This window comes from Babylonia areolata, chromosome 14 (genome assembly GCF_041734735.1).
Source record: "Babylonia areolata isolate BAREFJ2019XMU chromosome 14, ASM4173473v1, whole genome shotgun sequence".
In the NCBI taxonomy this organism is placed as follows: domain Eukaryota; kingdom Metazoa; phylum Mollusca; class Gastropoda; order Neogastropoda; family Buccinidae; genus Babylonia; species Babylonia areolata.
In genome coordinates, this window is record NC_134889.1 from 21,540,089 (window position 1) to 21,561,726 (window position 21,638).

Below are 21,638 nucleotides of genomic sequence, written 5' to 3' on the forward strand. Positions count from 1 at the left end.
GTACTATTTAGACACCGGTGATAAACTGAAAGAAGCCACGTAGGGTTTCGGCCGGCCCATTGAACCATTATGTGTTTTGTCCTCTAACCCTTTTGGAAATATACCGATTTTGATGCAAGACATGTCAAGAGGGTCAAGTTTAAGCCTAGCACCGGGTGTAGATTTTGTGTGTGAAACTGGGTACAGAGCGGTAGCTGGCAGCAGGCCAACCATAACACCTGTGTCAGATGACAGCGAACGTGTTGCCAACAGGGAGGGTGGGGAACATGGTGACCTGGCCAGTGACAGTCCGGTGTGTGTTGCAGCTTTCAAAGAGCACGTGAATCACATGAGGCCAAATGGAACTTCACGGCATGATGAACACTTTCCGGGATTACCCGATGAGGTCTACATGTTTGGAACAAAATTGTGTGTTGATAATGACGTGTGTGTTGTGAGTGAAAAACCACGTGTTCTTGATTGTGAAGATAAATGTTTTGCAGCTCATGTGAAGTTCTCTCCAGTACGTTCAAATTTGTTGTGTTCAAATACGCTTGATAGTTGTTGTGAAGACAATATTAAAAATGACGAATGTATTAGAAGTTGTTTGGACAGTGATGATGAGTTTGTGAGTGCGGATAAACGTAATGAGAATAAACATAATAGTGCATTTTGTACCGCGAGGGAAGACGTGGGAGAGAGAGGAGGAGGGAGCAGTAATGAGAGGATGAATGAGAGTGGTGATGAAAGTTGTGATGATAATGTGCACGGGAATGGGGAGGTGGGTGATGACAGTCTGAACACCACACTTTCCGGAAATTTGGATTTTTTGAGGAATAAATTAACTTTTCTTCACTGGAATGTATGTGGCATCATGTCAAAACTTGATGATGCAGATTTTGTTAAGTTTGTTTCATCTTTTGATTTTGTTTGTCTAGTTGAGACATTTGTTGATAAGTTTGAGTTCAATTTATTTAAAGAACACAGATTGTTTATAAAACCAGCAGTCAAGTTGACGCAGCACGGACGACGATCTGGGGGAATAATTTGCCTTGTGCGGAATGAGTTGGTTCCTTATGTTCGTCAGGTGGATGATGAGAGTGATTTTTGCATGTATTTTGTGCTAGAGAAACATTTTTTCCATTTTCCTAAAGATGTATTATTTGTATGTGTGTATATACCTCCTGAAAATTCGCCATACTACTCTAATTGTGATATTGATAATGGAATAATTATGCTTGAGGATAGTATTGTAGACAAGTTGTGTGTATTTGATGATATTGATATGATACTTTGTGGAGATTTGAACGCAAGGACTTCTAATTATTTACCCAACTTTTTTGATGAAAACAGACTACATAAAAACTATGGAAAGGATGATGAAAACCATATGGTCAGAAATTCTCAGGATGCGGTACTAAATTCTTATGGAAAGAAATTATTAGATATGACCACTGCTTTGGGATTGTGCATTTTAAATGGCCTATGTAATGGCGACCAACATGGTCGTTACACATACATATCTGATCAAGGTAGCAGTGTGAACGACTATTACCTGGCTTCTGTAACTTTTTTTGAACATGTTTGTGACATTTTGACACTTGACATTCTGGACAGGATAGAATCTGATCATCTCCCTCTGTTGTTGTCCTTTGACTGGCAGGCTACTTGCACGTCTACCAGATATCCTGCTAATGTGAATGAGCAACAGTTCATTGATAGATATAGATGGAGTACATTACATGCACAAACCTTTTTTGACTCAATGAATTCGAGAAAAGTAAAAGAAGAAATAGACAATGCATCAGACTTGATTAAGGTAGACGTTAATTTAGCATTGATTAAGTTTAACCAAATTGTTAAAGATCAGGCAATGTACATGAAGAAAAGGGTCCCTATTACAAAAGAGTTACGACAAGAATGGTTTGACCGGGAATGTAGAATAACTAGACGTAAGGTGCGAAGACTTTTTAGAAAATTTAAACACACTTCAGATAAAGATGATAGAGTAATGTTTTGCATTGCAAGAAGAGAATACAAAAACATGATCTCTAGGAAAAAGAAAGAATACAATGAATCACTTCTAAATGAATTGGTAAATTCAATAACATGCCAGAAGATGTTTTGGGAAACAATAAAAAAAGTCTCATGTAAAAAGTATCAACCACAAAATAAGATATCTGTAGACCAGTGGTATGATCATTTTAGACATGTACTTGAAAAAGAAGCAGATGATTTAGATGAAGATGATGTAATAGATGAAGCAGTAGAAGATGGAGCAAATGAAGTTATAAACAGACCAATATCCAGGGATGAATTATTGTTAGCAATTAGAAAATTGAAGAGTGGAAAATCAGCTGGACCTGATGAATTAATCGGCGAGTTTTTCAAAAATGGTGGTGAATCCATATTAATGTTTTTGTTGAATTTATTTAATCATTTATTTGACAATGGTATTTATCCACAAAACTGGACCGAATCAATTATTTTACCATTGTTTAAGAAAGGTGACGTGAATGACACAAATAATTATAGAGGAATATCATTATGTAATACTAGTAGTAAATTGTATAGTTCGATTATTAATTACAGACTACAAGAATGGGTGAGTTTAAACAACATAACAGGTGAACATCAAGCTGGTTTTAAGAAAGATTATTGTACTATTGATCATATATTTACATTGTTAGCTGCTGTTCAGAGACAATTTGCCAATAATCAAAAGTTATATGTTGCATTTGTGGATTTTGAAAAAGCATTTGATTCAATATCTAGGAAATTGTTGTGGCCAGTTTTGTTAAAAAATGGAATTAGAGGTAAACTGTATCGATGTATTAAAAGCATGTACAGAGAAGTGAAAGCTAGGATAAGAAGTGGAGCGAAATTATCAGATTTTGTTAATTGCACCAGAGGAGTAAAGCAAGGCGATGTTTGTAGTCCTGTTTTATTTTCATTGTTTGTCAATGAGATTGCCCTCGAAATCATTGAAAACGGGCGACATGGGGTGACTTTTGATTTGATAGAGTTGTTTATGTTGCTTTTTGCCGATGATATGATTTTGTTATCAATATCAGTTATTGGTTTGCAAAGACAGTTGAATAGTTTGTATGAAGCCGCAATGAAACTAGAATTAAGAGTAAATATGGACAAAACAAATATAATTGTGTTTCGAAAGGGTGGGTATCTTAGTAGACATGAACAATGGTCTTATGGAAATGAAACAGTAAAAGTGGTAAATGTATACAAGTATCTTGGAATATTTTTTTCAACTAGACTTAGTTTTTCTTTTGCGTGCCAGGATTTAGTAAACAGAGCAAAGAGAGCTGTTTTGATTATACTTCGTGTTATGTACAAATTAGATTGTAGCTCATATACTATATTTATAAAGTTATTTGATTCTCAGGTACAGTCTATTTTACAATATGGTGCTGAAATATGGGCTTTTGAAAATGGTGCAGACATTGAAAGACTACACCTGTTTGCTATGAAACGTTTCTTGAATGTTGACAGGCGAACACCTAATGACTTTATTTATGGTGAACTTGGGAGATACCCGATATACCTAAATTCTTATGTAAAATGTATTAATTACTGGCTAAAATTAACTAGAATGGATAGTTATAGGTTACCATACAAAGCTTACAGGTCGCTGTATAATTTAGACAATAATGGTAAGAAGACTTGGGCTACAGGTATTAGAAAATGTTTGTGTTCCTATGGATTTGCCTATGTATGGGATAACCAGGGTGTTGAAAATGTAACAGGATTTATGAAATGTTTTAAACAAAGACTTGTTGACTGTAGATGGCAGAGCTGGCATGATCACGTACAGAACAGCAATAGATTTGCTGAATACAGGATGTTTAAAGTGACAAATAGTGTGGAACCATATATTGAAATTGCAATGAATAGATATGTTAAATGTGCTCTGACTAAATTAAGATTTGGCGTAACAGACATTGCCTGCCATAGGTTTAGATTTAGCGACAGAAGAGTAGATAAAGCACAGTGTCGTTTATGTCATGATTCAGAAGAAGATGAAATTCATTTTATGTTTTGCTGTCCTGTCTTTTACGACTTAAGGATAAAATATATTCAACCTAAGTTTTATAATAGCCCATGTCGCTTTAGATTTAATTTGCTTATGTCATCTAGAAATGAAATTGTTTTGCGTAATGTTGCGTTCTACATTTACTATGCCTTGAAACGATTACGTACGGCTGTAACTTAAATCATAGTATCAATTTGAATTTTCATGACAATAATTATGTTAAGATCAAATATTAGACACTGTGTTATTGTAATTTTGATTGTTTGTTTTGTGTATGATTTCCCCTTCAATTAGGGGCTTAGGCCTAAAATTGAATAAACATTTCGCATTCGCATTCGCATTCGCATTCGCATTCTCTCTCTCTCTCTCTCTCTCTCTCTTTCTCTGGACGTGGCTAAAAATCATGACGTTGTTACTGTTTTATCATCTGATAATGAAATTATAATTAGATCGATTGCTAAATTCATTGCAGACGCACACACAATAAGACATAGGTGTATAAGACAAAATTGGTATTAACAGCTTAGAAGACATTATATTATAATCAGTGCAGAAGCTGCTATCTTATTTAGACAAAACAGAAAACATTGCGTTCCATACATGAGTGTTCAGTCGGTCTGAATTAGTTTTGATATATTCTTGAGTGGATGGTCTATGTTATAGATGCATTCACGAAACTGCCTCTTCCTATCTCTGCGGCTGCCTTCACCTCTGCACTCCATCTCGTTCACTACGATCGGCTTCGGATCCACTCTGTTTACGCATACCCAGATTCAAACACTCGACTGTTGGACGCCGTTCTTTCTCCGTTTTTGGACCTTGCGATTGGAATGAACTTCCTCTTTCGCTTCGTCAAGTCTCCACACTCAGCTCTTTCAAGTCTGGCCTTAAAACCCACCTCTTCTCAAAATAGCCTGCCTTGCCTACCCTTCCTTGTCTTTAGTTTCTACAGTTTTAGAGTTATGCATGCGTGTGAATGACTGGTGCGAAAGCGCTTTGATTTGTCTCTGCACAAGATCCAGCGCTATATAAATACCATTATTATTATTATTATGGTCGAGTCAATCCCCATTCATTTTGTTATTTTTGTATTTTTGTTTTTCTTTAGTTCCATTTCCTTGAGTTTTTGTCAGGATGTGACTTAAGTGTTTGCAATGACTGCATATTTTCTTAGTTTAAATTGACTGAATGGTTGCGAGAACAAAGAAAGTTCTTGTTATTTTGAAGCAAAAATATGTGAATGTATGTTGTTGCCCCCTTGTCAAAAGACCTTTCTTGGAAATGACAATAAATAATTCCAGTGTCCAGTCTCTCTCTCTCTCTCTCTCTCTCTCTCTCTCTCTCTCTCTCTCTCTCTCTTTCTCTCCCTCTCTCTCTCTCTCTCTCTCACCCTCTCTCTCTCTCTCTCTCTCTCTCTCTGACCGCACTTTATTTAACAATTTGTTATTACTGAAAAAACTTTTTTTTTCGTGTGATTCCAGAATAATATGAACCAAATTTCAGTTTGAATATATAACTCTGCTCCTTGAAACAGAGTAAATCTGGAGGTTTTGGATGATTTAGATAGTAAAATTCTGAAGACTTCTGCGCCTGTGATTTCCGACAGCCTTATTGTATTTGTATTTCTTTTTTTTTATCACAACATATTTCTCTGTGTGAAATTCGGGCTGCTCTCCACAGGGAGAGCGCGTCGCTGCACTACAGCACCACCCTTTTTTTCTGCTTGCAGTTTGGTTGGTTTTTTTTTTTGTTTGGTTTTTTTTGTTGTTTTGTTTTTTTGTTTTTTGTTTTCTTTTTCCTTTCCTACTTTTCCTTTCCTATTTGTAGTTATAATCTTTGGATTGATAAATGTTATAATTTTAAAGACGTTTAAGTATTGCCGCTCTTTATGTCTGGCGACCCGAGCGATCCTTCAAATTATAACCTTAATCAATTTTACCCACCTTGTCCAAACCTTTGGAAAAGCATCTCAAACAAAGTATCCAGCCACATTTTGCTACTTGTGGTTTATTTCATCCTCAGTCAAAGTAACCCCAGAGAAAATCATTCTTGCCATACCGCACTCACAAATATCATAGGACAGTGGCATTCAAATATTAATTAATGATGATTTGATCCCCTGGACAATATTTGTTGATTTCGCTAAAGCTTTTGACAATATCGATCACGATCTTCTCTCTTGGAAAGACTTGCCATTTATGGCGTGTCCACAGAATCGGCCAATCTTGTAACATTGTTCTTTACAAGTAGAAGATAAGTTGTTTTTAAAGATTCTACAGTGTCCTTTTTCATGTCTGTAAAATACGGGGGTCTACGGGGGATCACTTTTAGAACCAATTTTCTTTTCACTTCATATTAATGATCTTTCTTTGCACATTTCGTCACCTTGTGATCACTTTGCTGACAATACTACACTTCATTACAAAGACAAAAATGCCAATACAGTGTACATCAATTCATAAAAAAATCAGCGAATTACAATAAAACGTTTTCTTCATCAATATTCACGAAAATTGTTTTTCATGCTTACACAACCAGATATTGACTGTGCCTCAATATGTTGGTACTTAACAAGTAAGAATTGCTTAAAACGTCAAGAAAGTTTGTACCGATATTCTGTCAAACTAATACTTTTCAAACCCTCGTTTCTTCAATGATGTATCCATACATGAAATAATAAAAAAAAATTAAAAAGCTCGCACCATCCTATCTTTGTGGAACACTCACAGTAAGGAACGTTCAGGAAAATAATATCATGGACACTCCTCGCCCGAGCGCTGATCTTTATGTGCCATCACTTACCAATTCGGGTGGTAACTTATGGAATGAAACCCCTAATCATTTAGAATTTTTAAAAAAAAATATATTAAAAAAACATAACAAGAAAAGAAAAAAAAAGGTCTGTCCTCTTCTGGGAAAGCTAACCACAGGTACTTTTTTTTTTTTGAAAAATGTGTGAACATAGTTTTATAATATTTTCATGCATTTCAATTGAAAGCAAATGCCGTATTTTGCTTCTTCTTCTTCTTTTTCTCCTTCTTCTTCTGCTCTCTCTCTCTCTCTCTCTCTCTCTCTCTCTCTCTCTCTCTCTCTCTCTCTCTCTCTGTGCTCCTTTTTTAAAACAAATACAGTGTGGCGCATATGGGGCAGTGTGCACGCTTAGTTTCCTCCTTGATGTTGATTTTTTTTTAAGGTACTTATTTCCGTAAACTACTGACAGTAATTCGTTCGCAGACTGTCCGTCAATTAGGCATACATTGTTGTGTGTGTGTGTGTGTGTGTGTGTGTGTGTGTGTGGCAGGTGAACGATGGTGGTTTTCGCCATGCTGAAGGTCATGTCCTTGACCTTGCTGGTGACCTTGGTCCGGGGTCAAGGCCAAGACGCTGCAGTTACTCCAGGTTCCCGGGGTGCTGCGGTCGTCAACTCTGTCGTGAACAGGATTCGATCCAAGTATGATTTCCCTCCTTACACCCCCCACCCCCTCCCCAATCCCCCCCTCTCTCTCTCTCGCTCTCTCTCTCCCTCCAATCAATAGACTGTAGAAAGCAAAACATGGCAAATCATATCCACTCAAGTGATGGATTATCATTTCTACAGAGCTTACTCTTGTACTTGTTCATGCTTTTGTTAACAATGATATCGTGCTAAATTAATATGGACAGACGCCTGCGACTCATATAGATCGACAAGAATTAGATGTGGCATGTATGGAATCAGTTCTTACAGGCACCGTTTACGGTTACCGCTTTAAAAAAAAGAGAAAAAAAAAGAAGAAAAAAAAGAAAGAAACCATCATTCAGAAAATAGTTGAGAAACAGATAGATTCACTGACAGTTATAGTGACTTTCTTTTTTTCTTTTTTTTAAGAGGTAAGCCTATGCCCTTTAAAGCGTTTTCATGTGAAAAGCATTGTTACCTTTGAGCTTGAAACGAAAAGAACTTTCTTTGCAAGGTACCCCAGAAAATGTTTATGAAAGATCTGATGGTCGTGTTACATCGAATGCTGATACTTCTGGAATGTTTGTCTTCACCTCGACAGTTGTATCTTCAGTGACGATCGTCTGTTTCTCCGCCGTACCGCTTACGTCATGTCACGTGACGGACGCGAGCCCTTTACCTACCGGGGTGGTTTTCATGGTGGCATCTGGCAGGTAAGGCACTCGTGACGTGGCATGATTGACATAGAAACGGATTGGGAAGGGGGTAGGGGTTAGGAGTGCGGGTGGGAGGGTGGGGCGTGGGAGTGGGGGAGAGAGAGTCAGTGACCTAAATATTGTGCATAATTACGTGTGCCTCGTGTCTTATCAAAACCTTGGAGTTTCTGAAAACAAATTTTAATTGTATTCTCTTACCTGCTTTTCTTCTTCTTCTTCTTCTTCTTCGTTCGTTTATTTATTTGTAGTCTGTTCATCTTCACCATCTTAATCATCATCATCTTCTTCTTCTGCGTTCGTGGGCTGCAACTCCCACGTTCACTTCTATAAAAATGTACGAGTGGGCTTTTACGTGCATGACCGGGTTTTAACCCTCCCCCCCCCCCCCCCACACACACACACCATACTGGCAGCCACACTCCGTTTTCTAGGGTGGGGGTGGGGGAGGTGGTGCATCATTCTATTCTGTTCACACACACACACACACACACACACACACACACACACACACACACACACACACACACACACACACACACACACACACACACTGTTTATATTATGCAACACACGTATACACATTCTGTTTATACCATGTTCCCTTTCTCATTCCTGTCCAACCCCCAACCCCCACACACCCCTCCCCGCCCCTCCCCTCCCCTCCCCCCATCACCAAACTCCTCCAAAATGCAGGTGTCGAAAGCCATGTTTCTCAGCACCAAGAACTGCAGCCAGCCAACCCTCGTGGAAGCCTGCAACAACATCTCGTCCAGTCTGCAGATCCAATGGCCTTCCACCACGTGGTCAGACCTGCGGAAACCTCTGTACTCGGGACTGGCGGCAGCGCTGTACACTCTGAAGACTCTGGGGAGCGAGGACATGCTCGGGAACATCAGTTCTCAGGCCCCCATCTGGTCCCAGATGTACAACAACCGGTTGGCATCGGAGTATGTAACCAAGGCTGCCCAGACTCCTGTGTTTGGTGAGTGATGGGTGGGTGGAGCAGGAGGATTTTTTTTTGTTTGTTTGTTTAATGTCCCGTCACACATATCGGTGATTGAAGACATTTTGTTAAAGTATTTATGAATACATTTAAGTATTGTCGATTAGAAGGGGTGGGAGATGTGAATGATAGGAGCGTTGGGGGAAACTGGACAAATGAGGGTGAAATTTGAAGAAAAAAAATCTAAATACAATCACAGGGAAATTACTTAAAGGACTTCGTAAAAGAGAAGTTGTTAAACTGACAAGCGAAACAACTGATAATGAATGCAAAAAGTCAAAAACATCAACGTTCTCAGTCACTTGTGAAGACACACTTTGGTGAACATAAGGCTTCATCAAGCTACAGTCAAAAATTATATGCTCAATTGTCAGGTTACTAAAGCATATGCACCTGACATTAGAACAATACTTGGTCCGTAATGAATTTTATAATAGTCTGAGAGCTAAACTCAGAACTGGTCTGCGAATCGGACCAAAGTCTGAGAGAGTCAACTGACGAGGTTTTAGACTTGAATTGAAGCACCTATAAAAGTCTCTTTCTAGTATATTGCTTATTTCCTTGTATGACAATGGACAATGTACTTTTATACTATCTAAACTCTACTATGGAGCTCGATAGCCTGGGAAGGCAGTCCATCTAAGACAAGGAAAAGTCTGAAGTAAAACCCATGAAGTGCTAAGGAATGCAGGACAGTCTCGATATGCATTGACCCTGGGTCAATGGCCATGTCCCGACTTTCAGTAGCCGCGCCCCCGTGCCTCCGAGGAAGGTTTTTGAGCCAGAGGCTAGGACAAGGACAGTCTGATATAAAACCTACGACCTGAGGACCTCACTGTCACCGTCCCAGCTTGCTAGGCTATGGCAGATGAACCACGGGTGTAAAGGGTGGGGCCAGTACTGCGCACACTGCACTCCACCTAAAAATTCCATTGCGCAGGCTTGAAGGACACGTCCACGTCCGCGCCACCAACTATTCCAAGCCCTGTAGCGATGGGAAAGGGGCGAAAACGGCAGGTGAAAGATGTCACTGGAAGCCGCAGTTCCAATCCTGCATGCAGGCGGTTCAGGATATTGGTCGCCTGATTGTTGACCCGGAGGTGACAGCATCACTCGGCAGCACCCTGAACGACCAAGCAGCCTTTTCTAGGGACAGCACTGCTTGCTCCACACGGAGAGGGGCCTAGAAAAAGTGGTCCAAACAAATGCTCATCTCCATACCCCCCAGTTGGCTAACCGCGGTCAACGGGCATCTCCAAACGCGGTCGAACAACAATAGAGAAGAAAAGGCCGGCACCTGCCTCACAATTAGGTGCAAAAGGACTAAAGGTAGCATGCTGGAACATCCGAACCATGCGTGACTCTGCAGACAGCAACCACCCAGAAAGGCGTTCCGCTCTAGTCGCACACGAACTTCAGAGACTGAACATTGACATTGCTGCCGTCAGCGAAGTCCGCTTTGCAGGGGAAGGCAGCCTCCAGGAACACGGCGCTGGGTACACCCTCTACTGGTCAGGCAAGCCAGAGACCGAGAGACGCCTTTATGGCGTAGGCTTTATGGTCAGGAGCACCATTGCCTCCAAGCTTGAAAACCTGCCAACAGGACACTCAGACCGAATTATGTCCATGCGCCTCCCACTACGGAACAAACAGCATGCCACTCTGTTCAGCGTGTACGCTCCAACCCTCCAAGCGGACCCCACAGAAAAGGTCAAGTTTTACACTGATCTGCGCAACCTCGTTCAGAACACCCCTGCTGACGACAAGGTCATCATCCTTGGCGACTTCAATGCCAGAGTTGGCCAAGATTCAGAAGCCTGGAAAGGAGTCCTTGGCAAGCATGGCGTTGGTAATTGCAACGACAATAGGCGCCTTCTTCTCGAGTTCTGTGCAGAGCAGCAGTTTACCATCACCAACACCATTTTCCAGCAGAAGGACAGCCTGAAGACAACGTGGATGCATCCTCGGTCCAAACATTGGCACCTCATTGATTACATCCTGATGCGCCAGAGAGACGTACGAGACGTCCTACACACCCGAGTGATGCCCAGCGCGGAGTGTCATACTGACCACCGCCTCGTCCGCAGCAAGCTCAGGCTCCACTTCAAGCCCAAACCAAAGAAAGGAGGAGCTCCTAGGAAGAAATTCCAGGTCAGCAACTTTCAGTCAGCTGAAGTGAAAGCTGAATTCCAGGCGAAGCTTCAGGACAAACTTGAAGACCCCAGTTGCCCCACAGACCCCTCTCCAGAATCACTATGGGCACAGCTGAAATCAGCCATCCTGCAGTCCTCTGAAGAAGTCCTAGGGTTCTCGTCGAAAAAGAACAAGGACTGGTTTGACGAAAACAACCAGGAGATCCAAGAATTGCTGGCGAAGAAGAGATCAGCCCACCAGGCTCACCTTGCACAACCGTCTTGTCCGGTGAAGAAAGCAACCTTCCGGCTCATATGCAGCAACCTCCAGCGCAAGCTTCGTGAGATTCAAAATGGGTGGTGGACCAACCTGGCAGAGAGGGCTCAGCTTTGTGCAGACACTGGTGACTACCGGGGCTTATACGAAGCCTTGAAGGCGGTGTACGGTCCCTCATACCAGGTCCAGAGTCCTTTGCGCAGCGCAGACGGCCAGGCGCTCTTCACAGACAAGATGTCGATCCTGAACAGGTGGTCGAACACTTCCAGGCCCTCTTCAGCGCCAACCGCACGGTTCAAGACTCGGCAATTCTCCGCATCCCACAACAGCCAATGAAATTACAACTGGACGAGCTACCAACCCTAGAAGAGACTGTCAAGGCCATTGAACAGCTGAAATGTGGCAAGGCAGCAGGGGTTGACGGAATTCCGCCGGAGGCGTGGAAGAATGGAGGCCCAGCACTACACTCCAAACTCCACAACCTCTTTGTCTGCTGCTGGGAGCAAGGCAAACTACCACAGGACCTCCGTGACGCAGTCATCATCACCCTGTATAAAAACAAGGGAGAAAAGTCGGACTGCTCCAACTACAGGGGGATAACTCTGCTCTCCATCGCAGGCAAGATCCTCGCCAGAGTCCTCCTAAATCGGCTGGTGCCTACTATCGCCGAAGAACATCTCCCAGAGAGTCAGTGTGGCTTTAGAGCCAACAGAGGCACCACTGACATGGTCTTCGTTCTCAGACAGCTACAAGAAAAATGTCGGGAACAGAACAAAGGACTGTATGCGACATTCGTCGATCTCACGAAAGCTTTCGACACCGTGAGCAGAAAAGGTCTGTGGGAGATCATGAAACGTCTAGGATGCCCCCCCAAATTCCTCAGCATGGTCATCCAACTACATGAGGAACAGCGTGGACAGGTCAGACACAGCAACGACCTTTCGGAGCCCTTCCCAACTGGAAATGGAGTGAAACAAGGTTGTGTCCTCGCGCCGACCCTCTTCACGATCTTCTTCAGCATGATGCTCCAACAGGCCACTGAAGATCTTGGCGACGACGACGGTATCTTCATCAGATACTGCACTGATGGCAGCCTATTCAACCTGAGGCGGCTACAGGCCCACACCAAGACACTGGAGCAACTCATCAGAGAGCTTCTGTTTGCCGACGATGCTGCCCTCGTCGCCCATACAGAAGCGGCCCTGTAGCGTATAACGTCCTGCTTCGCAGAGGCTGCGCAGCTCTTCGGCCTAGAAGTCAGTCTGAAAAAGACGGAAGTTCTCCACCAGCCTGCCCCACGGGAAGAATTCCACGCTCCTCACATCAACATCGGTGAGACAGAGCTGAAGTCGGTCCACCAGTTCAGCTACCTAGGCTGCACCATCTCGTCTGACGCCAAGATCGACAAGGAGATCGACAACAGACTTGCAAAGGCAAACAGCGCATTCGGCAGGCTGTACAAGAGAGTGTGGAACAACAAACACCTGAAGAAAGACACAAAGATCAGCGTGTACAGAGCTGTTGTACTGCCCACCCTGTTGTATGGCTCCGAAACCTGGGTCACCTACCGGCACCACATACGACTGCTTGATCGCTTCCACCAGCGCTGCCTTCGCACCATCCTCAGCATCCACTGGAGTGACTACATCACAAATGTCGAGGTCCTGGAGCAGGCAAAGACTATCAGCATCGAGGCAGTGCTGCTAAAGACCCAGCTACGTTGGGCAGGGCACGTGTCCAGGATGGAAGACCACCGCCTGCCCAAGATCGCGCTGTATGGCGAACTGTCCACTGGCCACCGTGACAGAGGAGCACCCAAGAAGAGATACAAAGACTCCTTGAAGAAAGCTCTCGGTGCCTGTCACATTGACCATCGCCAGTGGTCCGCAGTAGCCGCTGATCGAGAGACCTGGCGACGCACCATCCACCAAGCTGTCTCCTCCTTCGAAAACAACCGCAGGGCCAGCCTTGAGGACAAACGCAGAAGGAGGAAGAACCACGACGCTGCAGCCGCGAACCCAGACCAGACTTTCCCTTGCAACCGCTGCGGCCGACTCTGCTTTTCCTGCATTGGCCTTGTCAGCCATGAGCGTGCCTGCATCAGACGTGGACAACGCCCTTCCTAGATCTTCGTCAGCGAAGCCAGGCCATGATGATGATGATTCTTTGCTCCCCTTTTTGCTGCCCTGTCTGCTTGGTCGTTATAAAGGAATCCAGTGTGGGATGGTATCCAACAAAAATGAACATTTGTACCCTTCACAAATCGTCTCATCCGAATGACTAGCGTCCAGACCACCACTCAAGGTCTAGTGGAGGGGGAGAAAATATTGGCGACTGTACCGTGATTCGAACCAGTGCGCTCAGATTCTCTCACTTCCAAGGCGGACGCGTTACCTCGAGGCCATCACTCCACATTTTACTTTGGGAGGGTGTGCGTGTGGGGGCGTGGTGTGTGGGAGGGGGGGGAGGGGGGTGTGTGTGTGGGGAGGGGCAGTTAGAGGAGGCGGGGCAGTGGTGTGTGTGTGGGCGGGAGAGGAGAGTGGGGATGAGAGTGGTTGTGCTGGATCTCTAGTGTGCCACAGTATTTTTGTTTTGTTTTGTTTTGTTTGTTCTTGTTTCACTTTGTGTGTGTGTGTGTGTGTGTGTGTGTGTGTGTGTGTGTGTGTGTGTGTGTGTGTGTGTGTCGCCCTGTTGTGTTCTTTTGTTGTTGTTGTTGTTTTTTTGGGGGGCCGGGGGGGGGGGGGGTAATTTTTAGTGTGTGTTGGGGATGTTCGTTGCTGTTGTTTTTTTCGATTTCATTATTACAGGATATTATTGATATTGCTGTTGTTATTATTGGTGGTGGTGGTTGTGCCATTAGTAGTAGCAGCAGTAGTAGTAGTAGTAGTAATAGTAGTAGTAGTAATAGTAGCAGTAGCAATACCATTAGTAGTGGCAGCAGTTGTAGTGTTAATCATTATATTATTTTTGGCTTGGCTGGTCAGTTTTGTCTCTGCTCTCTTTTGTCTCTGTCTCTCTCTCTCTGTCTCTCTCTCTCTCGCTCTCTCTTTCTATGCCTCTGTCTCTCTCTCTCTCTCTCTCTCTCTCTCTCTCTCTCTCTCTCTCTCCTTCTCTCTCTCTCGCTCTCTCTTTCTTTGCCTCTGTCTCTCTCTGTCTCTCTGTCTCTTCCTGTCTCTATGTCTCTGTCTCTTCCTGTCTGTCTATGTCTCTCTCTCTCTCTGTATCGCTCTCCGTCTCTTTCTCCATCTCTCTCTCCATCTCTCTCTCTATCTCTCGCTCTCCATCTCCATCTCTCTCTCTCTCTCCATCTGTGTGTGTGTGTGTGTGTGTGTGTGTGTGTGTGTGTGTCTCCATCTCTCTGTTGTTAGCAGTGTTTGTCGTTGTTATTTTTAGAATTGTTCATTTCATCAAGAGAGGGGTAGGGATGTTTACAATTTGGAGATCGCGAGCTTGCAAGAGTGTGAGCGAGAGTGAATGAACCTGTATCTGATTGAATGCTTGCTTGCTTGCTTGCTTGCTTGCTTGTGTGTGTGTGTGTGTGTGTGTGTGTGTGTGTGTGTGTGTGTGTGTGTGTGTGTGCGTGCGCGCGCGCGCGTGTGTGTAGTTCAAAATGGCCATGCTAAATTGCTTGAGACAGGTTACCTTGTCTTGCTGTTTCTAATTGGCCTGGAGGGAGTTATAAACACTGAGCGAACAACAAGAAAAAGAAGGAAAAAAAAAGAAAAAGAAAAAAAAAGAAAAAACAAAACAAAACCCAAACACTTTGTCATTGTGATTGTCAATCTGATTGTTATTGTCTCTTCACCCCACCCCCACCCCCACCCCCCCAACCCCCCACCACCACCCCCAACCCCCATCCCAAACAGACTGCAAAGACAAACTGGACGTCGCTTTCATCCTGGACAGTTCTGGGAGCGTCAGTTCCTCTGACTTCGGGCTGATGAAGGAGTTTGCTGCCTCCGTGGTGGACGTGATGAACGTGTCTGTGGACGCCGTCAGAGTGGCTGACGTCGTCTATTCCAGCAATGTGTTGGTCCACTTCGACTTTGACGACTACACCACCAAGGCTGGCGTGGAGGCTGCCTTCCGCAGCACGCGCTATAGTCAGTGGCTTTTGTGCATGTGTGGGTGACCGAGGGGGGGTGTTGTGGAAAAAGGGAGAAGGGGGTGGGGGGGGGGGTTGAGGGGGGTGGGAGGAGAGGGGGTAGGGAAATTTACAGGTTTGGGAAGAGGTGTCGAGGTGTGCGGTGTGTGGATGGACGGAGGCAGGTGTGGTGGTGGTGGTGGTTGGGGGGGGGGGGGGAGTGGGGGTGGTGGGGGAGGAGGGTGTGTGTGTGTGTGTGTGTGTGTGTGTGTGTGTGTGTGTACGGTAGTGTATGTATGTGCTTGTTTGTGTATGACTGCGTTTGTATGCGAAAATATACGTGCCAGGAAAACGACTGGTGAATACCTAAAAGTGTCCAGGCCTTGCCCACAGGTAGACAGCGTGTTTATGCAAACGACTCCCGTATTTGTAAAAGCGTTTAGGGCTTGGTCTCTGACTGAGTATAGACGACATACACACACACACACACACACACACACACACACACACACACACACACACACAGGGAGAGGGAGAGAGAGAGAGAGAGAGAGAGAGAGAGAGTCCACGTTAGTTAAATCAGTCAGTATGAATATAATACATATGCGCGCCTTTGTGTGCTGTCAAACGGAACAGTCGGCTGGGGAACCGACACTGCCTTAGCTCTGAACAAGACCAGAGAGATCCTGTATGACGCTGGAAGAGGGGCCAGACAGAACGTGAAGAAAGTGGCCGTGCTGGTGACGGACGGTGACTCCGACTCCTTCATCCTGACCACGGATGCTGGCAAACATCTCAAGGTTGGTTCCATGCGGATTCTGCCTGCTCTGTTTGATTCAGCCCATTCTTTCCAAGCCTGTTCTGCCCGATTCAGCCTGTTCTTCCTGATTCAGCCTGTTCTGCCCGATTCTGTCTATTCTTCCCGATTCTGTCTATTCTTCCCGATTCAGCCTATTCTTCCCAATTCTGTTTTTTTCCGATTCAGCCTGTTCTTCCCAATTCTGTTTCTTCCGATTCTGTCTATTCTTCCTGATTCAGCCTGTTCTTCCCGATTCAGCCTGTTCTTCCTGATTCAGCCTGTTCTTCCCGATTCAGCCTGTTCTTCCCGATTCAGCCTGTTCTTCCCAATTCTGTTTCTTCCGATTAAGCCTGTTCTTCCCGATTCAGCCTGTTCTTCCCAATTCTGTTTCTTCCGATTAAGCCTGTTCTTCCCAATTCTGTTTCTTCCGATTCTGTCTATTCTTCCCGATTCAGCCTGTTCTTCCCGATTCAGCCTGTTCTTCCTGATTCAGCCTGTTCTTCCCGATTCAGCCTGTTCTTCCCGATTCTTTTTCTTCCGATTCAGCCTGTTCTTTCCAATTCTGTTTCTTCCAATTCAGCCTATTCTTCCCAATTCTGTTTCTTCCGATTCTGTCTATTCTTCCTAATTCAGCCTGTTCCTCCTGATTCAGCCTGTTCTGGCCGATTCAGCCTATTCTTCCCAATTCTGTTTCTTCTGATTCTGTCTATTCTTCCCAATTCAGCCTATTCTTCCCAATTCAGCCTATTCTTCCCAATGCAGCCTATTCTTCGCAATTCAACCTGCTCTTCCCGATTCAACCTGTTCTTCCCGATTCAGCCTATTCCTGTTTTACCTGTTCCCGGGAGTGTGTGTATTCCCGATCCGACTCTTCCTGTTTCGCCTTGTCCCGATTCGGCCTGTCACTGAATTGCTGATTCCGATTCGGTGACTATTCCCAGTTCGCCAATGGAGTGAGTTGCTCTGTCTGTCTCTCTGTCTGTCTGTCTGTCCCTTTCTCTTTCTCTCTGTCTCTCTCTCTCTGTCTCTCTCTCCCCCCTCTCTCTCTATTTATATATTAATAGCATTCCGGTATACAAATGTACATGTACAATTATGTGAATCATGCGTGTGATATGTATAGTTCTGCGAATGTTCACACGCTCGTGCAGCAAGTGCGTGGGTGCGGTAAGTGCACATTCGCGTGAATGTTCATGCGTGTGTGTGTGTGTGTGTGTGTGTGTGTGTGTGTGTGTGTGTGTGTGTGTGTGTGTTGCGGACACACTCGTGATCTCGTAATGCACATGAGGTTGTCATAGTTTGCCGGACCAAAACTATAGTCAGCGCAAATTACGTGAGTTGTGCGGACGCAGTAAATATTATTGACCTTATTACTTGCTATATTTGAATTGTATTCTATGTGACTTCTTATTTGATGACGGTGAAAACTTGGATATATAATTGACCTAATTACTTGGTGTATTCGACTATATTCTATGTGACTTGTTATTGATAGGTTGTTTAATCAGTGGTTAAGTATATTGCACACTGTGTACTTTTGGAGGTGCCCTTTGGTACTTCTTGTGTCTTTTTTTCTCCTTTCCATTGTACCATTGTATCATAACATTAATAGTCATCTTTGATACTGTTGTATTCACTTTTTCTGTTCCATGACTAAAACACTCAACACTTGGCCGATATCCGATGGTTTTAAAGTAGGTTTTCTGAATATTAATCATATCATCAACAAACTCGCTGATGTATCCCATGTCCTTTCAAACTCCGGAAAACAGTTTCACATATTCGGATTTGCTGAATCAAGACTAACAGACCATATACAAGACTCTGATTTACTACTACCAGGCTATTGTATTATTCGTAATGATCCGAAATGTTCTAGAGAAACAGGCCTTGTTGTATATGTTCAACAAAACATTAACTTTAAACGAATTGAATCACTCGAAACTTATCAAGTTGAATCTGTATGGATCGAAATACGCTTTAAGAAATCAAAACCTATCCTTCTCGGCTTTATCTATAGAAATCCAGCTGAACATGTAGATTGGATAGGCAAGTTTATGTTGATGATGGAAGAAGCTTCTTTGTCTTCAAGTGAAATAATACTATTAGGTGACTTTAATATTGACTTACTCAAATCAAACAAACACTGGACAAAACTTTATGAATCATTTCACCTAACGCAGTTAATTGACATACCTACGAGAGTTACTGCAACGTCAAAAACACTTATAGATCATATATACGCTTCATCTACAAACTCCATAACAGAAGTATGTTCCCCAACGTTTGGCTGCAGTGACCATTCCCCTATATGTTTCACATGGTCCAAACGAGGTGTAAAAATTCCTGCAAATAGACATAAAACCGTTTGCCATAGAGATTTTAGACAATTTGATAAAGATTTATTCCTACAGAACTTGATACATTCTAATATGTCAGCTGTTTATCAGTTCTCTAATCCTGAAGAAGCACTGGAGGTTTGGTATCACAATTTTCTTAATGTATATGATAAACATGCTCCATTCATAACAAAACGTGTCAAAAGCTATCCTAAACAGCCGTGGATGACTAAAACCATTGATGATAAGATTAAGGAAAGAGATTCATCTCTCTCAGAAGGTAAGAAAGATGAATTCAGAAAACAACGTAATCTTGTAAATGCTTTGAAACGTTCAGAAAAAAAGAATTATTTTCAAGAACTTATTTCCACAAAATCCAATAATAAATTGATTTGGAAAGCCATAACTCAGTTAAATCATAAACATAATATCACACAATCCACAACAACTAACGACATATCAGCAGAAAACCTAAATACACATTTTTGTAATGTAGCTAACTCAGCAGTAGGAACAAACATGTCATCCCTTAATTCACTTGATATTCTCGAAACCTTTTGCAACACTAAAAATATTTCATCACACCTTGATATCCCTCTTATGGATGTACATGAAGTTTACTATGCTCTTTCCCACTTAAAACAAACAGGTTCGAAAGGTATTGATGGTATAGATGGAAAGATATTAAAACTCTCTGCTCCTATAATTGCCGAAATACTTACTTATGTCTATAACCAATGTATCACAAAAAAGATAATTCCTAAATCTTTTAAAGTCGCGAAAGTAGTACCCATTTTTAAGTCAGGAGACCGTACAGACCCTTCCAATTACAGACCAATTTCAATTTTATCAATATTGTCAAAACCTTTAGAAAAACACATTAACAAACATATCCTTAATCACTTCAATCACTACAAATTATTTCATCCAAATCAGTCTGGTTTCAGGTCCAAGCACTCCTGTCATACAGCACTCACTAACTTAGTCGAACAATGGCTCACAAATATAAACAATAATGAAATTACTGGTGTTCTCATGGTGGATTTTATGAAGGCATTTGATGTGATAGACCACATTCTTCTTTTGAAAAAACTAAAATTATATGGCTTTTCTGGAAATACACTTGACCTCATATCTTCATTTCTATCAGACAGAAGACAAATTGTATCTATGAATGAATCTCAATCCTCTTTACAGTCTATCTATTACGGAGTTCCTCAAGGTTCAATTCTTGGTCCAATATTGTTTTCTGTTTATATAAATGATTTGCCTCTATTTATTAATGCATTATGTGAGATGTTTGCAGACGACACAACAATACATACAAATCACACTACAATAGACAAAGTGCACTATGCTCTGCAACAAAGCATTAATGATATAGTTAGATGGTCCAATTTAAATCACATGCGTCTCCATCCAAAAAAAACGAAATGTCTCATACTCACCACCAGACAGAAACGCCAAAATTTTTCACACAACCTTCCACCCTTTTCCATTAATGGTCATCCAATAGAAGAAGTTGATAATCATAAAATTCTTGGAGTCACCATTGATAACAACTTATCTTGGTCCAGTCATATTATGTCATTATGCAAAACCCTATCCAAAAAGATTTATCAGCTTTCCAGAATTAAACATTTTCTTGATTTGCATTGTAGAAATTTTTTTTTTTTTTGCTTATATTGAATCACATATTAACTATGCGTCAACACTCTGGGATTCAGCTAGCGATAATATACTAAAACCTTTACTAAGTCTGCATAGACGAGCTCTTAAATTAATCCTTCTGAAATATTCATCACTGACTGCTGACGACTACAGACATTTAGATATTCTTCCCCTAAAGCTTAAACTTGAATACAACAAAGCAGTTTTTATTTTTAAAATCATGTCTAATTATGCTCCATCTTTGAGAGATAGATTTCCCACCACGCTAGTCCTCCAGACCAACAAGATTAAGATCCCCATTCCAAGAGTAGATCTGTTTAAATCCAGTCTCATTTATTCAGGAGGCTGTTTATGGAACAATATTTCATCCAATCTTAATGTTCAGAAAAGCATTCAAGAATTCAAAAAACATTACCATACACACCTTATGGACAATTATGTCAACAATCCTACTTAACTTGACTTTATCTTATTGAATACGCATATATAGTTTAATTGTATGTCTAACCGCTATCGCACTACTTAATGATATACAACCACAATCAGTGTCCTGAATACTTTTTTTTTTTTTTTTGGGGGGGGGGGGGGGGGGAGGCTTGGGAGGGGCTGTGTTTTTTTTTGTTTGTTTTTTTGTTGTTGTTTTTTTTTGGGGGGGTGCATGGTTTGATCTTTTTCCTTCATGATATGATGATGTTTGTATCATCATGTTTATTATGTAGATGTTTAAATGTGAATGTGAATGTCATGTCTTTATTTCTTCATCTCTTTGCTACTTTGTGGATGTTTTGATTCATTTTCATTTTCCATTTGCCCTGAGGGCTGGATGAAAAAAAGCACATGTATGCTTATTCCACTTCCCTCAATAAAAAACTTCGTTCGTTCGTTCGTTCGTTCGTTCGTTCTGTCTGTCTGTGTGTCTGTGTGTCTGCATGTATGTGTCTGTGAGTGTGTGTGGAATAATTTTTTGGAATGTATGTAAAAAAAAAAAAAAAAAAGAAACTCGTTACATTTCTGCAAATATTTGTGTGTTTTCTATTCTGTTCTATTCCATTCTACCTCATTCCATTCCATTCTATTCTACTCCATTCCATTCTATACTACTCCATTCCATTCAGCTCCATTCTATTCCATTCCATTCCATTCTACTC

The 21,638-nt window shown here is 42.3% G+C and overlaps 1 protein-coding gene across 1 annotated transcript in view; it reads left to right on the forward strand.

The window, feature by feature from the left end:
* The window catches only part of LOC143289641 (uncharacterized), a 32,305-nt gene that overhangs the window by 5,204 nt on the left and 5,463 nt on the right, over positions 1-21,638 (forward strand). The window contains exons 2-7 of the mRNA XM_076598688.1: positions 7,332-7,481; positions 8,071-8,182; positions 8,879-9,167; positions 15,464-15,700; positions 16,318-16,481; positions 17,632-17,647. Coding sequence (XP_076454803.1) covers positions 7,339-7,481; positions 8,071-8,182; positions 8,879-9,167; positions 15,464-15,700; positions 16,318-16,481; positions 17,632-17,647 — 961 coding nt within the window. The 5' untranslated portion in view covers positions 7,332-7,338. The remainder of the gene's footprint in view (positions 1-7,331; positions 7,482-8,070; positions 8,183-8,878; positions 9,168-15,463; positions 15,701-16,317; positions 16,482-17,631; positions 17,648-21,638) is intronic.